This window comes from Scyliorhinus torazame, chromosome 4 (assembly GCF_047496885.1).
Source record: "Scyliorhinus torazame isolate Kashiwa2021f chromosome 4, sScyTor2.1, whole genome shotgun sequence".
Lineage (NCBI taxonomy): Eukaryota > Metazoa > Chordata > Chondrichthyes > Carcharhiniformes > Scyliorhinidae > Scyliorhinus > Scyliorhinus torazame.
In genome coordinates, this window is record NC_092710.1 from 164,287,837 (window position 1) to 164,309,325 (window position 21,489).

General features: G+C 54.7%; 1 protein-coding gene across 2 annotated transcripts in view; it reads right to left on the reverse strand.

Moving 5' to 3' along the window:
* Positions 1-150: 150 nt before the first annotated feature.
* Positions 151-21,489, reverse strand: part of LOC140410570 (structural maintenance of chromosomes protein 6-like) — a 185,852-nt gene continuing 164,513 nt past the window's right edge. For both annotated transcript variants that reach the window (XM_072498829.1, XM_072498830.1), the window contains 3 exons: positions 18,346-18,498; positions 3,723-3,820; positions 151-1,462 (listed from right to left, as the gene is read on the reverse strand). In XM_072498829.1, coding sequence (XP_072354930.1) covers positions 1,351-1,462; positions 3,723-3,820; positions 18,346-18,498 — 363 coding nt within the window. In that variant the 3' untranslated portion in view covers positions 151-1,350. The remainder of the gene's footprint in view (positions 1,463-3,722; positions 3,821-18,345; positions 18,499-21,489) is intronic.

Genomic DNA, 21,489 nt, shown 5'->3' on the forward strand with positions numbered 1-21,489 from the left:
TTGCGATGTGTAAAATACTTCATTACCTAGAAATGTTTTATGGGCCAGGGTTTAGCGAACCCCAAAGTGTATCATGGGGTTCACCTGACCCACAACTTTTACTAGATTGTGGTATAGGGAGCACACGGCCCACTCTACAGGTGTGGTACAACAGAAATGGAAAAGTATTTTTTAAAGCAAAACAATGTTTATTCTATGAACTCAAGTTAACCTTTTTAAAACATACAGTGAACATCTTAGCAACCATTAATTCAAATACAACCCCCAAAGACTACAACACTAAGTAATCCTTTAAGCTTTCCTTTTAACATCCATAAGACTTAAAACACCTTTTACCAGAAGCACATCAGCTTAAAATCACTATTGTTATTAGTTTTAAATCACCAGGATCGATTTACAGTCTTTAGATTACAGAGAGACTCTAATACACCTTCTGGCTGTGACTGCAGCTATCCAGCTCTGAAAACGAAACTAAAACACACCCTGCAGCAAACAGTCTAAAACGAAAGTAAAAAACTGACAGACAGCCCAGCTTCACCCATTCTCTGACATCACTGCAGTAATAAATACCCATTTCTTAAAGGTACTCTCACTACAGATATTTATATACACACCCATTTATAAACACCCATTTCTTAATGCCAAAGTGGCATGAGGTTTGAGGCACTTTGACGGAAATCTTCTGACTTAGTCTGATGGCAGGGAATGTTGTCCATCTCTGGCACATTTCAAAATTGCTGGTGTGCTGCTTTTATGGTGCCGAGCCAACAAAGTGTACTTGTACAATTACCCCCTTTGACTTCCCAGTAGGAATATGTTAATTTCTTCCGGATAACATTTATGACCTTTCATTCTTCTTTTATTTTTGTATGTTTCAATATCCCCACTGGACACAGGATTCAGCCGATACAGCTACAAACAATTCTTTTCCTGTTGAAGTGATTTAATTGAATCAGCACAATGCCACAGTCATGTCAGCAGATTGAGTGGAATGTCAGCAAAATAAATATGATATAGATATCAAATAATTTGCCTTACAATTCGTTCCACACATCCTGCTTGTGAAAGACACAAAGTAAAATGTCCTGAACAATATGATGACAAGTTGTGATAACGTTTAGAGTAAGACAATAATCTGGATATTATTGATAATCACTAAATCAGCAGATTGTTACATTAAATTAGTTCTACACTGAAGAATAGCTAAGGCAAAAGAAAACGTACTTGTTTCTTACTGCAATACTGTCTGCTAGCCCCCACAACCCCCCACCACCCTGGTCCTTGCCAGAATCCTCGAACATCCACTTACCCCAAAAAAAAACATTAAAAGTGATAAATGTCAATGTTTATTTAATCATCTGAGTCTTCTGATTCATCTTGGGAAGCAAAGGATAGTGTAGCCTGTCCTCTTTCAGAGTCTTGCATACAAAGGATTCTAATAAGGCTAATGTCAGGCAAAAAACTGAAAAAGAATAATTCAAAATGACATAAGAATCAAACATAAGTCCAAACTATCTTTTTAAAAATTTGAAGCAATTTCAGGATTCAAACGATTTCACTGATCTAGTGCAGAATGTAGGATTTGCCATTTACCTGAAGTGGTGTGCTTGTCACCTAGTTTCACTCTGCATCTCATCAACAAAATAAAATTTGGAGCAAGCGATGAAATTGATTCGACCACCTTCGTAGTCATTCTTAATACCTAAATCCAGAAATCTAGTCATTGATTGCTGTTTATGGGACCTAGCTATGTGCTACGTTGTAACAGTAACTTGAGTTCAAAAGTGCTTCATTGGCTGTAAAGTGCTTTGGGGTGTCATGAAAGGCAACAAGAAATGTAGTGGGCTGGATTCTCCGCGCAAAATCGTGTTCGGCGCGGGGGCGGAGAATGGGTGTTTACATGGAAATCGTGACCGGCGCCACTGAAGGGATGCTCTGATCCTCGGAGTATCGCTTGGGACTTGGGAACGTGTGCGCGCGAACTACTCGGCGCGGATAGGGGGCCAGTGACAGAGCCCCACGCCCCCCCCCCTCCCCGTGATTCTCCGCACGCAACTGGCCGATTTCCCGACGGCGTGGTTCTAATCACGTATCGGCCATCGGGAACCTCGGGTGGGGGCTGCGGACCATGGTAGGGGTTGGGGTAATCATTCACCGGGGGAGGGGGGGGCCTCATGGATAGCCAGGGGAGCGATGAGGCGTCACTGATCCGCGGTCTCGGGGGGGGCCTACATTTTCCATGACGGACCGTGGTGCGAGTCAGCCATGTCGCACGGGGCGGCCGCCGTGCATATGCGCGGACCACCAACCAGAAGTGTGTGGTCCCATATCCACAGCCCGAGTTACGAGAAGCACGCCAGGACACTGCAAGCCCCCTGCAGGTGGGAGAATCGCTCAGGCCTTTCTTACGGAAAGATCAGAGTGAAACGCCAGTGTTTTGACACTGGCGTGGGGACATAGTCCCATTTTGGAGAATCTAACCCAGGATACTTGAATAAATATTCCACACGTTTTAACTAGTTTTGGTGTAGATTTGACGCTCACAGGAAAGTCTCAACCACTACAGTGGGTGGTAATGAGCACATGATTCCTGCCAGCCATTTTGGACTCCTGCACTGATTGGCTGTAAATGGACACTACTTGAAAATGGAGGCAGCATAATTGAATTTTTTGGCCCTTAATGTCCTGTGGCATAATATTCCCAATTGCTGCAGCTCCACTTCTCAAACTCTCTGCAATGGAATACACGGACTTTCTCTTACACAAAACAATACAGTTGTTAATCTCCCTCTCTAAATTCTGATGATAGCCTGTTCTTCACTCAAAGTGAGGCGAATTTCATGATAGCAAGTAGTACATATATCTAGAAAATGGATAAGTGAAAGCAAACTTGGGTGGTCTTATAGGAATGGTTGGTGATTAGAAATCAAAGTGAAATACTCATGTGATAACCAAGGACATAATAGGGAGCTGTTCAAAAGCAAAGGTTTTGAGCTGGCATCACATCCTGGTCTGCACGTTCTCCCCGTGTCTGCATGGGTGTCCTCCGGGTGCTCCGGTTTCCTCCCACAGTTCAAAGATGTGCAGGTTAGGTGGATTGGCCATGCTAAGTTACCCTTAGAGTCCAAAAAAGGTTAGATGGGGTTACTGGGTTACGGGATAGGGTGGAGGTGTGGGGTTAGATAGGGTGGTCTTTCCAATGGCCTGTGCCGACTCGATGGGCCGAATGGCCTCCTTCTGCACTGTAAATTCTATGATCTATAAGTAATATACATCATAAACTGTTGTTACATCGCAACACTGCCATCAACAGGCCCAACTTCAGAAACTGTACTGTACTTTAAATGATGTTACAGCACAGAGCATTGCCTCTTAAGGGTTCTGTCCTCCCAATCATGCTACTGGGAATGCTTTTTCGGGCCAAAGGTACACTGAAGATACCTGCATAAGGTAGCAGCATGGCTTTCGCATCAGTGGCTTATACAGATCTTCCCAAAAATCGGGAATATATGTAGCGAAGAACACTCATTGCAACTGAAACTTCTTTATTTCTTTTGTATTGCCAGGGAGGCCCAGAATCCAGCCCGAAACATAAATAAGGGCAAACTTGAGAGTAAAAAATGCAAAACTAGGTTGATGACATACTTAACACATACATCCATTTAATACAGAGGCATAATCCGATTCATTATTTCATTTAAGGAAATGGTCTGTTACGTTACCTCATATTCAGTGAAGTAAAAAAGAAGAACTGATGACAACTTTCATATTTAGCCACCTGCAACATCAGATCAATGGAAATCCTACGATTAACCATATCCTAAGATTGAACAAACACAAAAATAAAAGCAAAATATTTCAAAAGCTGGAAATCTGAAACAAAACCAGAAGATGCTGGAAAACCTCAGCAGGTCTGGCAGCATCTGTGGAGAGAGCAGTCATATAGAACTCAAAACATTAACTCTGCTTCTCTCTCCACAGATGCTGCCAGACCTGCTAAGATTTTCTGGAATTTTCTGTTTTGAATATAAATACAAATGTACGTTAATTTTTTTTTTGTTTGATTTTAAATTTAGAGTACCCAATTATTTATTTTGTCAATTAAGGGACAATTTAGCGTGTTCAATCCACCTACCCTGCACATCTTTGGGTTGTGGGGGCGAAACCCACGCAGACACGGGGAGAATGTGCAAACTCCACACAGTGACCCAGGTTCGCGATCAAACCTGGGACCTCAGCAGGGCTAACCCACTGTGCCACCGTGCTGCCCCAAATGTACGTTCATGAAAGCAAAATTTACAGTCTTATCAAGCCTGCTCCAGAATTTGTGCCCTTTTGCATTTCTCCATTTCTTTTAATATACTGACTTGCCAATTTCAAATCTTTTCTAAATATCTTCATTCCCTTTGCATCCACAACATTCTGGGCATAAGAAATCTTAGGTTTGCATTTACCCACTCGCCTTGACTTCGGAGGTTTCGCATTGAGCTGTTTACAAGAGAACCAAATATCTCAGCAGAAAAGCTGTGAGTTGGTTACGCCTCTTCACAAGTGGAAATAAATTATACACTGAACAAAGACTGAGATGATCTCTTTCGTTTCCTCTCATGGAACACATCACTCAAAAGTCAAAATGTTGGCTTCACCATGTAAAATGTGATATGTATTGATCTGTCTCTGGTTCCCCTTCCAGTGTGAAGACTTTCCTGAAGGTTAAATACATTCACCATTGAACATAATGGGCTAGATTCTGCGTTTCAGAGAGTAAATGCTGACATCAGGGGCGAAATTCTCCGTTATCGGCGGAAAGTCCGCCGATCGGCGCAAAAAACGGCGCAAATCCCACTTGCGTCACGTCATAAAAATGGGACGATAGTCTCCGGCCCGAAATGGGCTAGCAGCGACGTAACGGGATCCGCGCTTGCGCAGTGGTTCACGCCGTGCAGCGTCATACGCGCTGCACGGCGTGACGGCTCATAAGGCCGCGCAGCTCCCCCCCCACCCGACCAGAACACCCGACCGCAACACCCGACTGGATGGCTGGCCGTCGCTCAGCCCCGAGGTTCGAGTCACGCAACGTGGAGACGCTCCTGGACGCGGTGGAGCAGAGGAGGGACGCCCTGTATCCCGGGCACGGCCGCAGAGTTGCCCCACGCCACAGCCGGCGTCTGTGGAGGGAAGTGGCAGAGGCCGTCACCGCTGTGGCCCTGACACCATTGACAGGCACCCAGTGCCACAAGAAGGTGAACGACCTCGTCAGACCAGGAAGGGTGAGCCTCCCCCATATCCCCCCTCCCCCATACCCCCCTCCCCCATATCCCCCATGTACCCCCTCCCCCATATCCCCCCTCCCCCATATCCCCCCTCCCACATATCCCCCCTCCCCCATATCCCCCCTCCCCCATATCCCCCCTCCCCCATATCCCCCCTATCCCCCCTCCCCATATCCCCCCCTCCCCCATATCCCCCTCCCCCATATCCCCCATATCCCCAAGTCAATCCAGCCCTAACCTTAACCTTTGCAATGCACGCGCAACCGATGGCGTGCATTCATATACCTGCCTAACACTGTTGCCTTTTACCCCTGCCACCACCCCCACCCCCCCACAGGAGAAGCGCGCACACAACAATATGGAGCATGTGAGGACTGGAGGAGGGCCCGCTGATGAGAGGCCACTGACCGTACACGAGGAAAGGGCCCTGGAACTGGCTGGCGGACCTGAGGACCGGGACGTTGCTGATGCAGAGGTCGGGGGCCCACGAGCAAGTGAGCCACCAACAGCCCGTCCCCATATCCCCCCTCCCCTATATCCCCCTCCCCGTATCACCTGATCACTGCCTGATGTCTAACCATGCATGCTTCATTGTGTATCGCAGGACCAAACGTCCAGGCACCCATCCCCGCAGATGCACACCGCCCGCAGGATGCCCCTCGGAGACCACAGGAGACGGAGAGACCCGCACCCTCCAGCATGCGACGCCCGCAGGATGCCCCTCGGAGACCACGGGAGACGGAGAGACCCGGACCCTCCAGCATGCGACGCCCGCATGATGCCCCTCGGAGACCACGGGAGACGGAGAGACCCGGACCCTCCAGCATGCGACGCCCGCAGGATGCCCCTCGGAGACCACGGGAGACGGAGAGACCCGGACCCTCCAGCATGCGACGCCCGCAGGATGCCCCTCGGAGACCACGGGAGACGGAGAGACCCGGACCTTCCAGCATGCGACGCCCGCAGGATGCCCCTCGCACACCACGGGAGACGGAGAGACCTGGAGCAACAGGGAGACGACACCCCCGTCACGTGCGGGAGCGACCACCCAGCGATGAGGGGGGCAGCCACAGGCGCCCGTCACATCCGAGCCAGGACACCACTACCCAGGACACCACTATCCAGGACACTCCTACCCGGGACACGACTACCCGGGACAGCACTACCCAGGACACCCCTACCCGGGACAGCACTACCCGGGACAGCACTACCCGGGACAGCATTACCCAGGACACCCCTACCCGGGACAGCACTACCCGGGACAGCACTACCCGGGACAGCACTACCCAGGACACCCCTACCCGGGAAGACGAAATACCGGACAGTGACTCAGAGTGGATGGGTGGAGACGAACCCCCACCCCAAAGTGCCATGGAGTCAGAGTGGGACGAAGAGCACGACACAACGCCACTGCTGTCACCAACACCCTCCACCATCGCAGAAACACTCACCACGGTTGGGCACTTTAGTGATGAGGCGTCTGGTACACTCACTGGTGCGCACAACACAGCCGTCCCGGTACAGCAGGTGGAGGTAGGAGCAGCAGAGGGACAGGGCGGTCGGAGGGCAGCCCAGGCCAAGCGAACATCTGCCGCCCAGATGGATCCCGGGTTCCTGCAGTTACCACACCCACACATAGATCCGATGCAACCACCGACACGGAGACGAGCGAATAGGGTGACGGGTGGCTTGCGGCGGCTGCGGTCGCAGGTGGAGGAGTCCACCCGCGTCCAGGAGCTGGGAGTGGTCCCGGTCATGCGTGCCACCCAGGCTGACACCGCACGGGTGGCGTCCGCGGTGGAGGCAATGGGTGCGACGGTGTCAGACATGGGGAACGGTTTGCGAGGCCTGGGGCCTTCCGTGCAGGCGGCGTCTGTGGCCCAGGAAATGGCTGCCCTCTCACAGGAGGCCATGAGCCAGTGCCAGCGCCAGATGGCAGAGGCGCTCAACGCCATAGCCCAGTCTCAGCAGGCCATGGCCCAGTCTCTGCAGGCCATGGCCCAGTCTCTGCAGGCCATGGCCCAGTCTCAGCAAGCCATGGCCCAGTCTCAGCAGGCCATGGCCCAGTCTCAGCAGGCCATGGCCCAGTCTCAGCAGGCCATCGCTGAGGGCATCGGCGCCAGTGGCCATGTGCGAGCCGGCGTCGCACTGTCACAGACAGGGTTTGACAACCCCCTGGGCTCCATGGCTGCAAACCTGCAGACCCCTGTCGATACTAGCACGGGCCTCCAGGACTGGCAGCGCCAGATGTCGGGGGCGCGTCGGATGGCCAGTCCGTTCGCATCCCCCACCCATGTAGAGGCCTGGGGGCCATCGGGCACCCCGAGGGAGGAGGAGGTGGTGTGGTCCGTCCCGGCTCCCTCTGTAGGGGAGGTCCCGGTACACCGCGACACCTCGGACTCCCCCACTTCCGTCCCAGGTGCATCGGGTGGGCAACGGGCAGGACAGGCTGGCAGCTCACCATCCCAGTCGCCCGGGCCGCAGCCTGGCCCATCTAGGCCAGGACGCCCCAGGAAACGGCCGCCAAAGGGATCCAGTGTCAGAGGGCAGGAATCACAGGAGTCCACCTCCAGTTCTGCTGTACCGTCTGGGGAACCACGTAGACGTAGTCAAAGGGCCCGTAAGGCCAAACAATTAGACACTGAGTAAGTTGGCATGGGTGCAGGGCACAGATGAGTTTTCGGGGCTTGGGCACGTGCATGAACTCCTTTGGTTATTAAAGTCAATGTTACACCTACCGAAGCTGCCTTTGTGCTCTGTCCAAAGTGTGCGGGCGTGTCATGTACGTTGAGCGCAAGTGTGTGTGTGACGGGTGGTCTTACCTCAGCCCCAGGTGAGTCTGCCCCCTTCTCCCTGGGCCGCCATCAACATCCCCCGGGCAGAGGACGGGACCGTGCGCTGCAGTGTCACAGCCGCATGCAGGGATGGTCCGGGTGGATGGTGGTACTGTGGCCATGGGTCAGACATAGTCAAACGATGTAGAGTCAGGAGCTCATCGCAGGGCGGGTTGTCATCATCCTCCATGGCCTGCGATAGACACGCGTCCACCCGCAACTGGGTGAGCCCGGCCCGTTGTGCCGCCGGTGGATCGGCAATTGGGGGGGGGGGGGTGGTGTGCATGCGGGTGGGGTGTGTGGGGTTGGGGAGGGGGGTGAGGGTGCTGGGTCGATGGATGGGTGGGGGGTGTGGGTGGTCGGCTGTTGCCATGGTGTGCGGTCTGTGGCCATACTACCCGATTCCCACGCCCATCTAGTCAGTGAAGCGGGCGGCTATCAGTCTGTCCCGTGCCCGCTGGGCCAGCCGGTAACGGTGGACAGCCACCCGCCTGTGTCTACCCCGTCTGCCCTGACCATTGCCCCCATCCCCCTCATCTGGGGAGGACTGGGCCTCTTCCTGCTGCTCCTCCACTCCGCCCTCCTCTGCCTGCGGCACATCGCCCCTCTGCTGGGCTATGTTGTGCAGGACGCAGCACACCACAATGATGCGGCCGACCCTATCTGACCGATACTGGAGGGCGCCCCCAGAGAGGTCCAGGCACCTGAAACACATCTTCAGCACGCCAAAGCACCTCTCGATCACTCCCCTTGTCGCTACATGGGCATCATTGTAGCGGTTCTCCGCCTCACTGCGTGGCCTCCATATAGGCGTCATCAGCCACGATCGCAATGGGTAGCCCCTGTCGCCCAGCAACCAGCCCCTCAGCCGGGGATGGCGTCCCTCGTACATGCCGGGGATGGATGACCGCGACAACACGAATGAGTCGTGTACACTGCCTGGGTGACGGGCGCAGACGTGCAGGATCATCATGCGGTGGTCGCAGACCACCTGTACGTTCATCGAATAGCTCCCCTTCCTATTAGTGAATACGGCCCTGTTATCTGCAGGTGGCCGCACGGCGACGTGCATCCCATCGATCGCGCCCTGGACCATGGGGAACCCGGCAACGGCAGAGAAGCCCACGGCCCGGGCATCTTGGCTGGCCCGGTCCACGGGGAAGCGGATGTAGCGGTGCGCCATGGCATAAAGGGCATCTGTCACTGCCCGGATGCACCGATGTACCGATGTCTGCGATATGCCGGACAGGTCCCCACTCGGTGCCTGGAATGACCCCGTTGCATAAAAGTTCAGGGCCACCGTAACCTTGACGGACACGGGGAGAGGGTGTCCCCCGCCAGTGCCACGCGGTGACAGGTGTGCCAGCAGGTGGCAGATGTGTGCCACGGTTTCCCGGCTCATCCGGAGTCTCCTCCTGCATTCCCGGTCCGTGAGGTCCTGGTATGACTGCCGGGGCCGGTACACACGGGGCGCCCTCAGGTGCCTCCGTTGCCGTGGGGCCGCGACGTCCTCCTCCCCCTCCTCGTCCTGTCGGTCAGGTGTCCCTCCAGCCTGGGCGGCTGCCGCCTGCCCCTCTGCGGCAGCCTGCGCCGCCTCTCTGGCACGCTCCTCCTCCTCCTCCTCCTCATCCAGGGCAACATAGACATGAGCGGCTGCCACCACGGCGGCCAACATCGCTGGATGGTCTGAAAACATGACGGCCTGGTGGGGGGGAGGGGAACGACGACATGTCACCATTCCCCATATCCCCTCCTCCCCCCAGCCAGGTGGCATGGACCGCATGGGTCCAACTGTTGGAGGCTGGCACCTGGTCAGGTGGACCAACTCATTTGCCCTCCCATCACCCTCCTCGGCACGGACCCCTTCCCCAACCTCCACCCCAGCACGGACCCCCCCCAACCCCCAACCTCCACCCCAGCACGGACCCCCCCCAACCCCCAACCTCCACCCCGGCACGGACCCCCTCCCCAACATCCACCCCGGCACGGACCCCCTCCCCAACGTCCACCCAGGCACGGACCCCCTCCCCAACCTCCACCCCGGCACGGACCCCCTCCCCAACCTCCACCCCAGCACGGACCCCCCCAACCCCCAACCTCCACCCCGGCACGGACACCCTCCCCAACCTCCACCCCAGCACGGACCCCCTTCCCAACCTCCACCACAGCACGGACCTCCCCCAACCCCCAACCTCCACCCCAGCACGGACCCCCGCCAACCCCCAACCTCCACCCCGGCACGGACCCCCTCCCCAACCTCCACCCCGGCACGGACCCCCTCCCCAACCTCCACCCAGGCACGGACCCCCTCCCCAACCTCCACCCCGGCACGGACCCCCTCCCCAACCTCCACCCCAGCACGGACCCCCCCCAACCCCCAACCTCCACCCCGGCACGGACCCCCTCCCCAGCCTCCACCCCAGCACGGACCCCCTCCCCAACCTCCACCCCAGCACGGACCCCCCCCAACCCCCAACCTCCACCCCAGCACGGACCCCCCCCAACCCCCAACCTCCACCCCAGCACGGACCCCCCCCAACCCCCAACCTCCACCCCAGCACGGACCCCCCCCAACCCCCAACCTCCACCCCGGCATGGACCCCCCCCAACCCCCAACCTCCACCCCAGCACGGACCCCCTCCCCAACCTCCACCCCAGCACGGACCCCCCGCAACCCCCAACCTCCACCCCAGCACGGACCCCCCCCCAACCCCCAACCTCCACCCCGGCACAGACCCCCTCCCCAACCTCCACCCGAGCACGGACCCCCCCCCAACCCCCAACCTCCACCCCGGCACGGACCCCCTCCCCAACTTCCACCCCAGCACGGACCCCCCCCAACCCCCAACCTCCACCCCGGCACGGACCCCCCCCAACCCCCAACCTCCACCCCAGCACGGACCCCCCCCAACCCCCAACCTCCACCCCGGCACGGACCCCCTCCCCAACCTCCACCCCAGCACGGACCCCCTCCCCAACCTCCACCCCAGCACGGACCCCCCCCAACCCCCAACCTCCACCCCAGCACGGACCCCCCCCAACCCCCAACCTCCACCCCGGCACGGACCCCCTCCCGGCACTCCCCCGGAGCCCAGCCTACTCTAACCACCCCCCCCCCACCCCCGCCGCACACACACACACACACAAGCCGAGACACACCTCTCCTCACGCAATCAGTCTGCGGCCACGCCATTTCCTGCCCAGAGCCAACCCCCCAGGCCGTCACTCACCTCCTCGCTGGTCGGCGTGAGCCTGGAGCACCGGGTCACGCCGATGAAAAGGAGGTTTGATTCACGTCGACGTGAACGGTCATCACGTCGACGGGACTTCGGCCCATCCGGGAGGGAGAATATCGGCAGGCCGAAAATCGGCTGCCTTGCGCAGACCCGTGACATTCTCCGCGGCAGCGGCGCCATTAACGCCCCGCTGACTTTTCTCCCTTCGGAGACTTCGGCGGGGGCGGGGGCGGGATTCACGGCGGCCAACGGCCATTCTCCGACCCGGCAGGGGGTCGGAGAATGACGCCCCAGGACTGAATTGCGGGTGTTCCATGGCCCTGATAGCGGCGCCGGACCACAGCAATTCAGGACATGCTAATAGGCCAGCACCAGCGAATCATTGCGATTCTAACTGATGCCGACGTCGGATTTGCTGAGGTTGGGATTGGAATTGGAAAGCCTGACAAGCTGGAGTTGCACATAAGCACTCCACTCCCCACACACTCTCATTCCAGCCAAGAAGATGTCACCACGGAGAGTGGCCCTGAGATTCGCAGAGGCAGAGCTGGAGACACTGCTGGATGCCTGTTTCCCGGGATGGAAAGACAGCTGCCACCCACAGATGTCAACCGGGCCAGGGCGCAGATGGCAGAGGCCATGAACGCATGGGCCCCACCATCAGGACCGGGCAGCAGTGCAGGAAGAAGCTGCATGACCTCCTCAGGCCAGACAGGGTGAGTCACCACCATGCCCCTGACACAATCCCCTACCCCACACATCCATCACACAAGCACCACCCCCGACATGCGGTCCCCACCAGGCAGAGCGCAAGGAGAGGATGGGCAGCACCCCAGGTGAGCCAGGATGAGTCACCACCACCGTGCCCTTGGCACCAACCCCCCATCCCACACACTCCCAGCCTCTCCCTCACCACCTGGAGGATGATCAACCCCACCCACCAGCAGGCCACTCACACTCCAACCTGCACCACATGCCAGCACCAATACTGCCCGCCATGGCCGGGTGCCCTGCACACACATGCCACTGGCAGCGGACCCCCTGTGCAGCCTGCATCCGAGTGTCTCACACTCTGCATAATCTGTCCCCCAGGAGAAGGTGGCCCACAACCGCAGGGAGAGAGAGAAGACTGAAGGGGCCCGCCGAGCCTGCGGCCCCTCACCATTGCTGAGCAGAGGGTGCTGGACCTGGTCGCTGTGGTTGGAGATTGGGCAGTCGCCGAGGCACAGGTTGGCATCGGAGGCACAAGTGATCAAAATGAGATGTTCCTATGGCATGTGGGGCACCCCTCCCCCACACCACGCCTACCTGCGATCCAATCATGCGCCTTATCTTTTTGTCTTGCAGGATCATCTGGAGACGAGGCAGTTCATCTGGGGTTTCTCACCTCACCTCTCCATCGCAACACCAAGATTCACCTGGTGAAGAGCTGGGACCTGCTGGTGATCTGCACCCTCCCCCCCCCCCCCCGGGACACCCCGGAGCACATGTTCAGGGGTGACACCATCGTTATACCTATCCCTTTCCATCACTAAAGTAAACGTAATCGAATTGTGGTCACTATCATCAAAGTGCTCACCTACCTCCAAATCTAACACCTGTCCTGGTTCATTACCCAGTACCAAATCCAATATGGCCTTGCCTCTCATTGGCCTATCTACATACTGTGTCAGGAAACCCTCCTGCACACATTGGACAAAAACAGACCCATCTAAAGTACTCGAACTATAGCGTTTCCAGTCAATATTTGGAAAGTTAAAGTCCCCCATAACAACTACCCTGTTGCTTTCGCTCCTATCCTGAATCATCTTTGCAATCCTTTCCTCTACATCTCTGGAACTTTTCAGAGGCCTAAAGAAAATCCCTAACAGGGTGACCTCTCCTTTCCAGTTTCTAACCTCAGCCCATACTACCTCAATTGACGAGTCCTCATCAAACGTCCTTTCTGCCACCGTAATACTGTCCTTGACTAACTATGCCACCCCACCCCCTCTTTTACCACCTTCCCTGAGCTTACTGAAATATCTAAACCACGGCACCTGCAACAACCATTCCTGTCCCTGCTCTATCCATGGCTCCGAAATGGCCACAAACTCGAAGTCCCAGGTACCAACCCATGTCGCAAGTTCACCCACCTTATTCCGGATGCTCCTGGCATTGAAGAAGACACACTTCAAACCACCTTCCTGCCTGCTGGTAAACTTTGAAACCTTACTCATGACCTCACTACTCTCAACCTCCTGTATACTGGAGCTACAATTCAGGTTCCCAAGCCCAGTACCGCACCCCACACCCCCACATCCCAGAGACCAGTTCCCACCACCACCACCGTGCCCCCCCCCCCCCCCCCCCGCCCCAGCTACCCCGGGTCCTGGACCCACCCCAGCGGTTCAATAGAACTGTGAGATGGAATGGCCAGCACACATGCAGGGAAGACCGGGGCTGATGTTGGAAAGTGCTACCGAGGGCAGGAGTCAGACCTCATGTTCCAAAGTTCATCACGGAACTGGTCACTATCATCCTCCAGCCGATGGATCAGACCCGCTGATACTGCCAACCCACGGCAGTGATGAAGCAGGTGGGAAGCACGGAGGGGGGTGCAGGTGCGGAGAAGAGGAGGTATATGGAGTGAAGGGAGGGGGGGACAGGGGAGGGGGTGGTACAGGATGTTCGAGTTGTTGATGGCCAGGCCCTTTAGTCGGCTAACCTGGAGATGATCAGATTGTCCTGTGCACGCCAACCCTGACGTACACGTTGTGCGGCCTCCTGTGGCTGTCAGGGCCCCATTTCCTGCTCATCCTGGCCCTCCTCCGCATCCTCATCGGACAGGCCTGGCATTCCTCCTCCCCCTCCATCATGTTGCCCCTCTGCCGCACAATGTTGTGGAAGACGCAGCAGGACACCATAATGTGGGAGACCCTCCTAGAGCTATACTGGAGGGTCCCAACAGAGCAGCCTAGGCACCTGAACCGCACCTTGAGCACATTGGTGCACCATTTGATCACGCTCCTGCGCACAGCATGGGCATCATTGTAGTGGTTCTCCACGTTGCTCTGTGGCTTCCGGATAGGCGTCATCATCGACAACCACAGCAGATACCCCCTATTGCCCAGGAGGTAACCCCTCACCTGCAGGAGTGCCTTGAATGTGTTGGGCACCGTCAAGTGCACGAGGATGAAGGCGTTGTGCAAGCTGCCCCGGTATCGGTTTGTTAAAGCACCCCCTCCTGCAGCAGTGTTCATTGGAGAACATGCGTCCGTCCCGTCTAACACCCCTTGGCATCCCGGCGATGACGCCGATTCCCGCTGCCCAGGTAACCTGGCGGGCTTAGTCCATATCCAGGTGGCCCTCAGTAAGGGCATGAATGCAACTGTGCATGGAGGTCTGAGAGATCCCAGACAGGTCCGCACTCGACGCCTGGAAGGACCCTGTTGCATATATGTTCAGGACGACGGTCAGCTTGACGGCCACCTGGAGCGGATATCCTCACAGTTTCAGACGCGCCGTTATCCGGCCCAGAAGTCTCACGGTCTCCCTACTCAGCTGCAGACAGCAGCGACCCACTTGTTCTGGCAGGTCCTCGTACGACAGACATTGCCGATACACACGAGGCCTGATGTGGTGCCTCCTTCCCACCTCCTCCTCGGCCTGTTGGGCGGCCGGCTCTCCATCATGACAGGCTGGCAGTTGCTCCTCTGGGGGAGGCTTCAGTTCTCCAGGGTCCTCTCCGAGCACCTCCTGCTCATGCAGCCTCATGGCATCCACTAGGGCTGCGGGGGCTGGGCAGATGCCAACCACTCCTGGCTTGATATCGAACTCTATTTTCTGCAGGGGGGTAAAGGGCAGTCATGTTAGCATGGTAAATACTCCTATTTAGGAGCCCAACCAAGTGTAACGGGCTGCAAGGTAGCCCAGGCCTGCACTGCAACCCCTGGCCCCGCATGTCCCCCCTCCCAATTCCCACCCCCAACACCGGCTGTTCCCCCTGGCCACGTCAGTGCTTGGCACCGGGGGGCCTCTGACCCTGCCACACGTCCCTGCTGGCAGGAGTACTGGTGGCTGGCGCTACCCATGCCAGCGGTATGCATATGGTCGATGGCACCCTGTACATCTACGGGACACATTGGGCAGTCAGTATGGGGGGGCAGTCAATGGGGCAATGTTGGTCCATGCCCAGACCAACGTTCCAGGGGCACACCCCACCTCCGGTCCCCCCCGTCACTCCACCCGGCCCTGGCATATGCCCCTCGGTGAGCGGCACAACTGGCAGATCATCGTTGTGCCTTTGGTAACTCTGCTTACCTCCTCCCTCTCCCTCAGCAGCCACACCATCTGTTTTCCGATTTTAAAAACCACAAGTAAACCTTGCTTTCGTCACTTCCACCTGGTGGAGGCAGAGCATCGTGGGAGGCCGGAGACTACCGGCTGGGGCCCGTTAATGATATGCTAATGGCTATTCCTGTACAATCAGCATGCCCACACCGGCACACGCCATTGGATGCATTCACACCACTATCACATTGCCAGAGCATGGTGTTCCATTGGACGCCAGGCCCCGACCTTGATTTTTGGCTGACGCGCGATTCTCCACCCAATCACGATTCGCGAATGCTGGGACTGTGTCCCCACGCCGGCGTGAAAACGGTGGCATTTTATGCCAGGAAAACTGGCGCAAAATGGCCACCGATTCCCTGTTCCATTGGGGGCTAGCAGCCAAGCAGTGTAGAGCTCCCAGCTCTAGCTGCTGATACGGCCTGGAGAGTTGCCGGGTCCATGGTCGCTCATGCACACAGCGGCGGCCGTGCCGTGCTTCATGGCGGACCCAGCCTGTAAATTAGTCACCCCTCCGGCCTACTCGCGCATCCCGGACCGTCCCACCAGTGCACCCAGCCCCGAATAATGCCCCACCTGCCCTTGGATCGGCCCTCCCACGACTGTTGCGGCGCTGGACTGAGTCCGCATCTGCCATGCTGATTCCCGACGGGTGAGATCACACCCGACTCACACCATCGGGTACTCAGCCGGTCGGGGACGCAGCATCGCATGGCGGGCCTCAGCCAACATTCAGAGGCCATGGATACGGTGCTTTTCAGGGGGCGGAGCATCGCAAAAGCAGCACCGCCCCCGATTTCAGCACCATCGGGGATTTGCCGCCCCATCACCGAACATGATTCCGGCGTCGGGGATCGGAGAACCCAACCCCCATGTCACTGGTTGGAAAATCCTGCTCAATTAGTTTTAAAATTAAGGCATCCTCCATTCAAGGCAATGTGGGGCTAGATTCTCCGATTTTGAGGCTATGTCCGGAGGAAGTGTCTAGTTTTGCAATGACAAAGTCAGTGCTGCCCTCGCAAAGATGCTCCGGCCGATGGGGGGCTCGCAGCTGCGCCGGTAAAACCTCCGGCGTTCCCGACACAAACGGCTGGAGAATTTCCTGGTCCGTGGCCATGCGCTTCGACAGCATGGCCAAATAGTGTCCCCGCTGTACCCCACCCCTCACCACCCCCGGACCACTCCCTACCAGTGCCGCAGCCCTCTCCGGAGCCCCCCCTGCCAGCAGCACGGCTCCACTCCCAACTCTGGCGGCGCTGGACACAGTCCGCAGCTGCCACGCCGGGTTTACGAAACCTCAGACCACTCGTGACGCGCACGGTTGTTAACTTGGCCCATCGGGGGCAGAGCATCATGGGAGGGTCTCACTTGCTGACGCCATCGCAACGGTGTGCGGCACGCTTCTAGATAATGCTGATTTGGAGGGGGTGGAGCATCCGAAAAACAGCGCCAGTCCCGATTCGGTCGCAATCGGGGATTTTCCGCCCGATGGCCGAATACGATTTCGCCGTGGGGCAACAGAGAATCCCGCCCATAGTCTTTCAACCAAGGAAAATACGAAACAGAAATTTGGCATTTTAACCTTTGCAGCTAACTCCCATGTAGCCAGCTCTCTGCCTGTTCCTTGACAGTTGCTGTTTACAGTTTGTCCTACATTTATTCAATTAATTTTATTAAAATTTGTTTATGCGGTATGGGACTCACTAGCTGGGCCAGCCGTTATTGCCCATCCATGAGGGTATTTAAGAGTCAACCACATTGCTGTGGATCTGGAGTCATATGCAGGCCAGACTGAGTAAGGATGACAGATTCCCTTCCCGAAAGGACAATAGTGAACCAGATGGGTCTTTACGACAATGGTTTCATGGTCACCATTAGACTTTTAATTCCAGATTTTTATTAAATTCAAAGTTCACCATCTGCCATGGTGGGATTCGAACCTAGGCCTGTCTCTGGGTCTCTGGATAATATTGCACTAACATATCAATTTCTGCATAAAAATTAATTCAAGCCAACAAAGTGGGAAATCTTCATCTTTCATCTTTCCACACCGGCAGTGACTTGGAATCACCCTACTATAGACACCGTCCAACTGATGGCCATAGATGGTTGCGGGGCTTTGAGGAGTTCCTGGTTAGATATTTCCACATCCCCACAAAGCAGACAATCAGCAGGTTGTCTTGCTAAGTGAAGTCAGGCATGCTGAAAAACTGGATGTCAGTGGGGCCCAGGAAGGAAAGTGGCATCCATTTTCCCTCCAGATCAGGGTCGCTTGCTGTGAACATTAGCTCACTTTGGTAGTTGCTTGATATACACCCCCAGTGAAGTGTGATCATCTGGCTGAAGTATATGAATTAAGGGACCAACTCTGACCCTACAAATGATGATGAGCACATTCCTGAACTTCCAAGGGTTTTTGGCCAGGAGGTTTAGATGGTATCATTGATAATCTGTATACGCATGCTTGATAAAATGCTTGAGCTGAAGCATTTTGAAGAAAGAAAAACAAGTCAACGGATTTTCTAATCATGTATTAAAGCTTAGATACTGTGGTCGGGTGAAAATGATGTCTGGCTCAACAACATTCCATGATTCTACACAAGTTAAAAGTGATAAACATTGCTACTTTTACATTAATCAACTGGAAGACTAACTGAGTTTAAAGCCTACCATATAAACATCAAACTCATCCAGACAACGGAAAGGAGACTCCATGGTGTCCCACAGTGAAAGAATGAAACACACAGTTGAGAACGAGCGTTCACCTCCAGAAAGGGACCGCAAATCACCTCGTGCTGTCTTGACTCCTTCTTCACGTTGAACCTTCAATAAGGAAGAGATTTCCAACAGTTTGAAAAGAAAGACTTTGCATTTATGTACCATATTTCATGGCCACCATACCCCTCAAAATGTTTTTCAGCCAGTATTTGTGAAATAAGGTCACTGTTCTACTGTAGAAAAGGCAGCAGCCAATGTTCACACAGCAAGTTCCCACAAACAGCAATATGATCATGGCCAGATCATCTGCTTTTGTGATATGGATTGCAGTATGAACATTAGCCAGGACATCAGGTATAACTCCCTTGCTGTTCTTCGAGTTGGGGCCTGAGATCTTCTACATCTTTTACCCGGAAGGACAGATGGCACCACGGTTTCACATCTCATCCAAAAGACAGCATCCCCGACAATGCAGCAAACCCTCAGTACTGCACCGGAGTGTCAGCCTAGATTTTTATGTTAAAGTCCTGTGTTGGGACTTAAAGACACACATTCTGACTTAGCATCTAGAGTGTTACCCACAGAGCTGCAGCTGGCATCAAGACAGAGAAACTGCAAAAGTAGGTGTATGAAAAAAATGACACAAGAAAAAAATGAATAAAGTAAAAATACTCTGGTTATTATGTTCTTCTAAAACGTTCAAATCTGACAAAATCTACTGACAGCTATGGCATCCCTGTAGGAAAAAAATATCTTCTCATATAATAATTGCATAACTTTTCAGTACTTGTTGGATTTTAACATTAAGTGGTAAATTTGCGACAGAAAGCTAGGTCTGGTAATTAATAATGAAAGTACCCTTTTAATAATGCAATAATTATTAAAACAATTCCAATAATCTCTCAGACCCAGAAAATTACAATTTAAATGGTTCATTCCTATGCGGAGCCAATTGTTATTAGATGTAAAAAAAAAGTCACATTGAAAGAAAATCTTATTTTTCCTTTCTGTATCTTTCTTTCCAATTTTTACTTCTCTTGTACCTAATTTCACTCTAATTCACCCCATTTTTCTATCTTTCTCAGTCCTTAAATTTCTTTAGTTATGGAGGTAGATTATTCCTCCCACCATTCACTGAGGTTCCAGCTGCCTCTGTTGCCCTCACCACACAGTTGTCCGCTCATAATTTTAACAAGTTAAAGTGCAAAATGTTTTACAGTTGAAAGGTGCAGAGAAAAGTCTAATGAATGGAGCACCATGCAAAATGCCCAACACCAGCAAGGTGCTGGCAATTATATTTAAAAGTCTTGTGAATGCTCACACTTCCTCTCCTCAAATGCTGTTTCCTGTTCTATCATTATTCATGATTTTAAGTGATCTTTTAACACTGAAAATTCTCTTGTTACAAATGAATTCCCAATGGAAATAGGGGACAGTCCAAATATAATTGCAGGGTGTGACCGTGCTGGCGCTATCTGTGGCCAGGAATTTACAGCTCCTCCTGCCCTGTGCGATGGAACTAAATGGAGATTTAAATGACTCGCCACATCCTCCGGGGAGAGACGCGCCATGCTGTGGTGGTTAAATCCTAGCCTGTGTCTAGTTTTGCCATCATTTTTGAAATTGCTTACCATGTTAACTATCATTTACTTTGTAGCACAATCAATCACTCACGAGGCGAGAAGAGATGAAGTCAATCGATGGCTTTATTACGCAGACTTGTTCCGCAGCAGTACGGTTACAGAATGCGGCTACTGGGAGAACCCGGGTTCTTATACTCCACCTTACTGGGTGGAGCCAGCAGGCAGCAGATCCAATCAGGACCCAGTGTCTGTCCACCAATAGCCTCTCGGCATCACTGGGTACCGTACTACCCCTAATACATACCACCACATTCACCCCTTGTTAAAAAAGAACCCGGCGGGGTGGCGGGTCGCATGGTGGTGGGGGTTTACAAGGTTGGTAATGGGATTCCATTAACACAGTGGCAATGCATCGATATCAACTGTTAACTATTTACAATGCCGCTTCTACTGGGCTACTGAATTATTTACAGATCTTGTTTTTTCACGCAGATTCAATGAGTTGATTGGGTGCCCTGGTCGTCCATGCCGATCGTCACAGCTCCGGTGGTGGTGCAGGCGCTGGCTCGGGCACTGTCGTCTCTGGGAGTGTCGCGATGTTTGTTCCTGTTTCACTACTCCTGGGCGGGCACAGGAGGAGGACCGATCTACCCGGGAAGGGAGCGGCTGTGGGGTGCGCCGGCGGGAGGGAGGGGGTGATTGGTGTTGGGGGGGTGTGGGGAGCTCCGGCGGGCGCCAGGTCCCGCAGGGAGACCGTGTCCTGTCGGCCGTCGGGATATGCCACATAGGCGTATTGAGGGTTCGCATGGAGAAGATGAACCCTCTCGACCAACGGGTCCGATTCGTGCTTTCAGAGCAAGATGGGTCCTGGGGCTGCCAGCCAGGTCAGAAGTGACGTTCCGGAGGAGGACTTCCTAGGGAAGACAAGGAGGCACTCGTGAGGCGTTTGATTAGTTGTGGTACACAGCAGCGACCGGATGGAGTGGAGGGCATCCGGGAGGACTTTCTGCCAGCGGGAAACTGGGAGACTTCTGGACCGTAGGGCCAGTAGGACAGTCTTCCAGACTGTACCATTCTTCCTCTCTACCTGACTGTTCCCCCGTGGGTTGTAACTGGTCGTCCTGCTCGAGGCGATGCCCTTGCTGAGTAGGAATTGATGCAGTTCGTCGCTCATGAAGGAGGACCCCCTATCGCTATGGATGTAGGCGGGGAAACTGAACAGTGTAAAGATGGTGCAGAGGGCTTTAATGACTGTGGCCGCGGTCATGTCGGGGCAGGGGATGGCGAAAGGGAAACGGGAGTATTCGTCAACCACGTTTAGGAAGTACGTGTTGCGATCGGTGGAGGGGAGGGGACCTTTGAAGTCCAGACTGAGGCGCTCAAAGGGACGGGAAGCCTTTATCAGGTGCGCTCTATCTGGCCTGAAAAAGTGCGGCTTGGTCGCTGTTTGGACCTCCTCGACTGAGTAGGGGAGGTTGCGGGTCTTCACGAAGTGGTAGAACCGAGTGACTCC